Source organism: Diaphorina citri, unplaced genomic scaffold (genome assembly GCF_000475195.1).
Source record: "Diaphorina citri unplaced genomic scaffold, Diaci psyllid genome assembly version 1.1 scaffold287, whole genome shotgun sequence".
In the NCBI taxonomy this organism is placed as follows: Eukaryota; Metazoa; Arthropoda; class Insecta; order Hemiptera; family Psyllidae; genus Diaphorina; species Diaphorina citri.
In genome coordinates this window covers 148,085-157,025 of record NW_007377723.1, presented here as the reverse complement: position 1 = coordinate 157,025, position 8,941 = coordinate 148,085, and the positions used below count along the sequence as shown (strand labels likewise).

Here is an 8,941-nt window from a genome sequence, read left to right as displayed (position 1 = left end):
GAAGAAGAAGAAGAAGAAGAAGAAGAAGAAGAAGAAGAAGAAGAAGAAGAACTGTTGAAAACATCTGTAGATTTGTATATGTTACCGGCATTCTATGTAATACGTAGGTATTCTGAAGAAGAAGAAGAAGAAGAAGAAGAAGAAGAAGAAGAAGAAGAAGAAGAACTGTTGAAAACATCTGTAGATTTGTATTTTTTTGTTATCGGCATTCTATGTAATACGTAGGTATTCTATAGAATGCCTAAATTGAAAAGGGACTTTCTCTGTGAGGGTTTGTAATTTGTTAACATTTAGGTATTCTATAGAATGCCTAAATTGAAAAGGGAATGCGTGAAATATTATTATTCCCATTTCACACTGAAAGAATTCAACAGTCAACACCTACCCTGTTTATTTTTACTTACCCTTTAGACCAGACTTCTAGTTTGAGAGCATCTACCTCATCCCTGACCAAACTCAAATATTTAACCGATGGCATGTTGCTGAGAGAAACCATGATAGGTAAGGGAAAGAGTGCAGGGAGATGATTTCCAAAGGACTTAGTGATAGAGGAAACAGATGAAAAAGGAATCTTAACTGTGTTAAAGATCAATGTTTGCCACATAATATCTTGTTCTGCCAACTTTATTTATTTATTTTTTTATTTATTTATTTATTATTATTATTTTTTTTCATTTTGTGGGAAGGTTCTCCTGGAAAAGCTTTTCTACCCAACCACTGATTATTCTTTCTCTGTGAACCTTAAGATATTTCACCAGGGAGGTCTTGAATGTTCCTAGACTTTATAAGTCCCTTATGGGAATCAAGAGAAATCCATTATCTAATTCGAACTTGAGATACATGGTAACAGTTAATGGAAAAGCTTTTCTACCCAACCACTGATTATTCTTTCTCTGTGAACCTTAAGATATTTCACCAGGGAGGTCTTGAATGTTCCTAGACCTTATAAGTCCCTTATGGGAATCAAGAGAAATCCATTATCTAATTCGAACTGGAGATACATGGTAACAGTTACCATACACCAGAGTGCCTTTTCTTCTTCCAATAGGATTTGTTTTACTCATTGTAATTTTATTTATGTCTAGGAAAATAACCTTATAATTAATTCCTTTGCATTAGTACTTGAGGTTCTGGTTATGTATCGGGTTGAGATAGGCAAGGTTGGTAAACTTGCCTTGTTTTTAAGTTATTACCCCCATGCCAAACTGTAGAAACAATATCCTGTCTCACCTCAACCCGGTACATTACCACAACCTGAATAACAACATTTTATTTGTGATATACCCATTCTTCCTCCCCAGACAAAGCCCTGAGCAACTACAGCGTAATCATTCTGGACGAATGTCACGAGCGCACCGTCCACACTGACGTTCTGTTCGGCATCGTGAAGAAAATCCAAGCAAGCCGCGTTCGCATGAACAAGCCACCGCTGAAAGTTCTCATCATGTCCGCTACGATGGATGTGGATCATTTCAAGCAGTATTTCAACGATGCGGAGGTGTTGTGTTTGGAGGGGCGGGAACATCCGGTTACTGTATATCATACGGCTACTTCACAGGTAAGAAATGGGCTTTTTTCATTTTTAAGAGAGGTTTGAAAGAGGGAATTGAACGTACGATGTGAGCGATTATTGGTTAAATTTATAGTAAGAATTCCTATATATTGACATTATTGCTTACCGTTGTATGTTGTTTGAAATTGCATTTAGTGTTCAATTTCACGTTTCCTCCGCATCAAAAAACATCTAACAGTAAGCAAAAATTTATGATGTGAGATCCAAGTTGTTTTTTTTTCCAAGAGGTTTGATAGAGGGAACTGTAACAGCTCAGGTCTTATCGTCCCGAAATCAAAGACAACGAGGACAGGATAGGAGAAAGCCAGCCGTTCCATGAACGAACCTTATCTATAGGACAAAGTTCTTCCCGGGCGGGAATCGAACACGAGACCTAGCGCTTACAAGACAGACACTACTCTCCAAGGTAACGGGGCTGACGGGGTAGATTCGTATAAGCTTAACCCAACATTTAGGGCTGTTTGCCCCTACACCTAAGTCTGAGGGTGTGTTTATGTACCGGGTTGAGATGAGCTCGGACGACGTGAGATAGCTGTCCCGGCGGCAATTTTTAAAATTTATTTTATATTTATTTTTGTTTTCTCTGTAATTCGCTTGTTTGTGTAAGCTAAAAGTATTATCTACCATAGTTATGTAGGTACATATAGTAACTTACACCATGACTTAACTGAAAATCATAGTTTCCTAAGTATTCCTACCTCTATTAGACAGCCCTAAAGGATTGGTTTCTGCCTCTATGGCAGGCTTGCAGGGTTGCCTATCTCATTGTATGCCATGTTTCAGATGTTGCCCTGAATGGTTTCTCAAACGGAGTTGACAAGGAGTCGAAACGGGACAAGGAGCACAAGTCAGAACATCGGGACAAGCACAAGTCTGAGCATCGGGACAAAGACCGCCACCGGGATAAGGACAGAGATAAGGATCGGCACAAGGACAAGCATCGCGACAAGGATAAGGAGCGACACAGTAGCAGTCACAGTTCCAGCAAGGTAATGTATGAGAACATGTTTCAAATCCTCATTGCAGGGATTTGAGTGCACAGCAGTATGCCATGTGAAGTTCCACTTTTTATTATGTTGGTGTGCTGACAACCAGACTGGTTTAAAAATTCCATACCTCGGCTGGGATTGAACCCACGCCCTCCTGTTTACCAGGCGAGCGCCTTGACCACTACACCACCGAGGCAGGTGTACGGAGTTAAGATGGAACAACAACCCTGGATCCCGACACTTAAGCTTTTAGGTGGGATTTATGTGTACGGTGCTCAGGTTAGTGCTGAATAGTTCAGTGAAGTAGTTCAGTGAGGTGTAGCAATCGTTTAGAAATGTGACACGTGAGAGAACGAACGTTATCTGTTAAATATAAAGTTCATCCCCGGCGAGCGGCGGGAATCGAACCCACTACCTAGCGCTTTTTAAAGTAGGTATTTATTAATTTATTTTGAAAACATTATACAGTACATAGATCTTCTCCTAAGCTGATAACAAAGCTTCTTAGAACGCAAACAAGCTACCTTCTCTTCTAATCTAGGCTGGCAGAAACTAATTTTATTCCCATTTTTTCAGTTTATTTTATTTTAATAAAAAATATAGGATAAAGAAAGTAAAAAGAGTAAGGAAGAGAAGTTCATGGAAAAAAAAATTATTCCCATTATGTTTCCTTCCAGGAATGGTGTTTCGAGAACTACCTGAATCATCGGAACATGGAATACGCCGCCAGCGTAAGAGAGCAACTGGTAGATCTATGTAGACGCTGTGGTATAAGTCCATCCTCTTGTGGACAGAATGTAGATATTGTACGCAAGTGTCTACTCAAGGGTCTGTTTATGAGTATAGCGCAGCTGCAGCGAGATAAAAAATATATTACCGTGAGTATATTTGAATATTTTGAATATTTATTGTGTATAAGGACATGTTCAAAGAAGAGATGAGAGCTACATATAGAAAAGAGTTGAGAGAATGGAAGTGAGGGGGGAGAAAAGGGCGAGGTAGGCCGAACGAAGATAAGGTGGAAAAATCGTGTGCATCAAGACCTGAGTGAGGAAAATTTATCAAGACATGAGGTACACAATAGGGCTGCCTGGAAGAGACTGACAAGAAACGCCGACCCTATTTATGTAAGTAAAAAAGGCTAGGAAGAAGAAGAATATACAATCTTGTATGTGCACAAATAGATACATATGTAGGTAAAAAAAGGACTTTATTTTAAGTGGTAGGGTTCCCACTTTTAATCCACCAATCCACCAGTGTTCATCAACCGGTGGACTCTAGCCGGTGCAGCGGTTGAGAATCTTATTTTCAAAAAAAACTTTTGGAAAGAAAGGGGTGCTTGCTGAATCTGAAGTGAATTCCACCAAAGTATGCTGACACTAGTGGTTCAGTGAGCTCACTTTCAAACAGGGCCCCTTTTTGCCTCCTCCCCTCTCCCGGGAAAGAAAGGGGTGCTTGCTGAATCTGAAGTGAATTCCACCAAAGTATGCTGACACTAGTGGTTCAGTGAGCTCACTTTCAAACAGGACCCCTTTTTGCCTCCTCCCCTCTCCCCATAGGCTCACTTGAGCCTAAAATTTAGTGAGAAAATATCTTTTAGGTGTTCAACATGTGTCATGTATGCCAAACTACATCAAAATCAGACAAGCCATTTGGTAGTTAATGTAAAATAAAGAGTTTTTCAAAGGACTTCTGTGGGGCCCCTAAAAGCCTAATGTGCCTGAAGTCTAATTATAAAATTTCCTCCATGTACTGAACATATCTGCCACATTTGATTTGATTAACATATCAACAGGTAAAACCCATGTTTATTTTTAAATTGGCCCAACCTTGTGGGAGTTGTGAAACATCAAAGGAAGAAAGGAAAAAAAAATCAAGTTAAACTCAGAAAATCAATGTGAAGCCTTTGTGGTAGAAGCTTTAGGTACTTTATTGAATCCATGGGACCCTCAACTGTGTCAGCTACCCTTTCCCTTTTTTGTATTTAATTTCTTTTTGAATATCCTTTCCTCTTCCATTCTCTGGACATGGCCAACCTGTCTGAACCTTTGTGAACATCATGTTTCAAAGGCAATGTCCACATAAAAAAAGTAATAATCCTTGGGGCAATGATACCTTAAAATTGTCATTCTTTTGGCTAACTGAAGGGAATCTAATAACATAGTACCATAAAGGAAATGTTGATTTGCCTTATTTCTTATTTGTCAGTGTGAAATGAGCTTTTTTTTAGGTTTGATTGAGGGAGCTGACTGTTGAATTGTCAGTACCTATTTATGTGTAAAGGGGTTGACATTCATATCTTCTTTTTAATTCCAGGAAAAAATCAAAGAAAATGGCAGTAGAGTGGAAAATCACTCAGGTAAGCTAAAAGTATTATCTACCATAGTTATGTAGGTACATATAGTAACTTACACCATGACTTAACTGAAAATCATAGTTTCCTAAGTTAGTATTCCTACCTCTATTAGACAGCCCTAAAGGATTGGTTTCTGCCTCTATAGCAGGCTTGTAGGGTTGCCTATCTCATTGTATGCCATGTTTCAGATGTTGCCCTGAATGGTTTCTCAAACGGGGTTGACAAGGAGTCAAAACGGGACAAGGAGCACAAGTCAGAACATCGGGACAAGCACAAGTCTGAGCATCGGGACAAAGACCGCCACCGAGATAAGGACAGAGATAAGGATCGGCACAAGGACAAGCATCGCGACAAGGATAAGGAGCGACACAGTAGCAGTCATAGTTCCAGCAAGGTAATGTATGAGAACATGTTTCAAATCTTCATTGCAGGGATCTGAGTGCACAGCAGTATGCCATGTGAAGTTCCACTTTTTTAGTATGTTGCTGTGGTGACAACCAGACTGGTCAATCGAAAAACGAGTACAAATTTTTGTCGATGGTGGGATTCGAACCCGGGACCTTCTGCATGGCAAGCAAGCGCGTTACCAATGGACTAACCGTGCCCCTGACGTATTCAATCAAACCCTGCTGTTCTGGGAGCTCGATTTCTTTTTTTTCTTCCCAGAATGGGTTCTACAAAGCCTGTGATAAAATTTGTAGGCATATGTATAGTTTTGAAGTTTTACCACAGAAAGTACGATATTATTCAATATTTTTGACATTTTTAGTTTCTACTGTGTGTTTGGGTTGATTGTCAGATTCAGTTGTTAAGGGACCATGGACTCAAGTGTTGCTCTACCAGTCTACCTATTTTGTATGTATAGTTGAATTTTCTCGATAGATTTCTTGAGTACTTGTTTTAACCTCTCTTGTGATGCGTCAGATTGAAAGTTAGGGGTTTTGTAAGGGGGTTTTCGAGTGGAAAAGAAACCCCCTTAAAACTTTCCCTTACTATGCAGTCTGACTGACTTTTATTGTAAATTGATCTAAGTGATTATCTTAAAAATAAATATTTTATACCTCTGATTATTGACCTACGTGAATTGTACTTCGAACTTTTTTTCTTTCTTTATCGAAGAAGTTTGATAGAGGGAATCTGTAACTGCTAAGGTCTTATCGTCCCGGAAAGGAAGAAAGCCAGTCGTTCCAAGAAACAACCTTATTTGTTTAGGATAAAATACGCCTGGGGGCGGGAATCCAACCCACGACCTTCGATTCAAGACGTATGTATTCTTTTCAATGTCAATGTAGAAACTTGAACGTTTAATCAGAAAATTTCCGTCCGGGATGGGATTCGAACTTAGCAACTCCTGGTTAAGAGTTAATGACCTCATAAAAGGTTATGACCACAGTCATAAGGAGTTTCCAAGATAATAAATGATACCAAGCAAGTACAAAAACAGCTAAATAATGTGAATGGTAAAATAGAACGGTGTTTTACTCTAGCTGATGAAATGATATTCAGGGATGTTTCTAGAGATGAAATGTCTAGAAAAGCGTACAAATATTTAGTTACTCTTCATACAGATTGTAATGATATTGTGAAAGTTGTTACAGAAATAGGTAACTTGAAGAAAGAAATGAAAAACCTAGAAGAACAAATTGATCTATTGTGTAGTAAAAACATTGGAGAAAACTTGTTGCAGATACAAAAAGACATTCAACACATGAAGAGTGAAAGCACTGCTCTAGTAAATCAATTGAAAGCACAAAGCTTGGGATAACAAATAATTGGTCTGGGTTTTAAAATATTGTGTTTTATTGTGATACCTTCAACGGATACATATTTCTTTGAGATTCATGTATCTGCAAGAGCCAGTGATAGGTTCTTTTCAAGCCTCGTTTATTCAATAAATACTCACAGAACATTTTTTATAATTATGTAAGTAAATTAAATTAAGGAATACAGTAATAGATCAGTTGCGCTTACTTGTGTGATGTTTCAAAGTCATAGAGCAGGAAAAATGAGGACCAATGGAATTTTTCTTTTTCTTCTACGACTTCTAGATACCGAGATAAATCGATTTAAATAATACTGATAAATCGTAAAGTTTGCCGTCACGACATATGCTCCCGTAGGCGATGACGTCATAACTCATGACTCCCGCTTTGTTTGTTTGTGCGCAAGCGTTTCTGCGCATTTTGACATTAAGTCTGACGTCACAACTCTTTGAACTTTTTAATTAGAACGGCAATTAAAAATTGAATTTTCGACCTTTTAAAGTTACTTTTTCGGAGTTTTGACTTCAGATTTGGATTTTTCACAACTTTTTACGTAGGAATCGACCTTTTATTCATAATTTTTACCCAACTGCAACTGCTCCATTACCGGGTTTAAGGCCCGTCGCCCGTTCCTACTTCCAACTTGTCGTTTGGAAAAAAAATCGTGTCGTGGGTTGTGGAAACACTTTTATTAAATTAGGTACTAAATCGGATGATAGGTACTCAAGACAAGTGGGAACAGAGAACAAGCCTTTTAAAATAAACCCACGTTCATAATCATAACACGTACATTGCTTGGGTGGAGTCTAGAAAAACCATTATCACATGGAAGATCCTTGGTGGCCCATCCAAGGATTAACCGTGAAACCGTGCAGAACGTTGTTTAACTTAGGTGACAGAAAAATGCTAGCACCAACGAACAATCGGAACTACTTTTCAAGACCGATAGGTACCTATCATTTAAAATCTGCCGCCAGAAACAGAAATCAAATGTTGCCAACTGTACCCGATGCTCGTGATTGGTGCACCTGATTTTGACGAACCCCGCGATTTTTCAAAATTAATCAACTTTTGAAACTTTTTTGAGCCGGCAGCCTTTGGATTTTGGTCTTCGTTTCTTCGAAAGTTTTTTGGTTTTTTACTCGAAAATTCACCAAAGGTCGTATAAATTAAGAACCAGGGGTTTATTTTTGAGAAAAAAATCATTTCCATTTGACTTCGTTTTAATGAGGACAATGCTCTATGTGTTGACGCATGCGCAAAACGTTTTCTTCAACTTGGATTTTTTTTCATCACCCAAGCCAGAAGCCACCCTTCTCGTTGCTTCTTTTCTCTTCTCTCGACGTCAAAATTTTTATAAGTTCCACTTTTTTCTCGGACTTGTGATTTTTTCACCATTCCCTTCTGGGGGTATGAGAATTTCAAGTTGACCCTTTGAAAATTTTCCAATTTCCAACGATGGCCGAAGGTGAAACTTCAATCAACGTGGAAAGCGCCTCTGTAAGTATGAAAAATGTTTGTTTTAAATCGCTTTACTTTGTGTAAAATACCGAGAAATTGCTCTCATTTCATTCTATGCAAGCGAAATTTTTCTAAGTCCAACATGGCGTTTGTACTTAGAAAAATTTTCATGACTCGTTACGAACTTAGCTCGCTGTGTCTACACGTACTCTATGCTAAAGTCCGGGTATCTATACGGAAATTGTTCTTCTTTCCACGTTTTTTTCATTATGAGAAGGCTATTTCTGATTTTTCTATGATGAAAATTGTGTTTGTTACCCGTTTGTACTTAGAAAAATTTTCATGACTCGTTACGAACTTAGCTCGCTGTGTCTACACGTACTCTATGCTAAAGTCCGGGTATCTATTCGGAAATTGTTCTTCTTTCCACGTTTTTACCATTATGAGAAGGCTATTTCTGATTTTTCTATGATGAAAATTGTGTTTGTTACGTTTTATATGGATTATTAACCACTTTATTTGTGAATAATTTAACTTATTTCCTCTTTATGTATGTGAGCTACCTATTTATAGTAGGTAAAGCAAGACATAAAACTCAAGGTACTTTGATAAGTATTGTAATGACGTTGCTCAATGATTCCTTTTTACTCTCATTTACTTAAGTTGAAGGTGTTTCTGATTAATATTTTGCTGTAGGAGGTCTTCCAAAGACAGACAACTCAAAAGTTGGTCCTAATAATGCATTGTTAAACTGTAAGATGCAACAAACCAAAAGTTTTTTTTAAAAATAAGACTCACA

At 38.1% G+C, this 8,941-nt stretch overlaps 2 protein-coding genes and 1 long non-coding RNA gene across 3 annotated transcripts in view; all 3 read left to right on the top strand.

The window, feature by feature from the left end:
* Positions 1–3,521, top strand: part of LOC113466529 (ATP-dependent RNA helicase DHX33-like) — a 10,802-nt gene extending 7,281 nt beyond the window's left edge. The window contains exon 3 of the mRNA XM_026822040.1: positions 3,240–3,521. Coding sequence (XP_026677841.1) covers positions 3,240–3,503 — 264 coding nt within the window. The 3' untranslated portion in view covers positions 3,504–3,521. The remainder of the gene's footprint in view (positions 1–3,239) is intronic.
* A 1,252-nt stretch (positions 3,522–4,773) lies between these two features.
* On the top strand, positions 4,774–5,220 carry LOC113466530. The gene is made up of 2 exons (XR_003390906.1): positions 4,774–4,921; positions 5,107–5,220. It is a non-coding gene; the product is annotated as an uncharacterized LOC113466530 (long non-coding RNA).
* Positions 5,221–8,139: 2,919 nt separating this feature from the next.
* Positions 8,140–8,941, top strand: part of LOC108252126 (DNA topoisomerase 1) — a 5,460-nt gene continuing 4,658 nt past the window's right edge. Inside the window, exon 1 of the mRNA XM_017443175.1 lies at positions 8,140–8,181. Within this exon, the coding sequence (XP_017298664.1) occupies positions 8,140–8,181 (42 nt within the window). The remainder of the gene's footprint in view (positions 8,182–8,941) is intronic.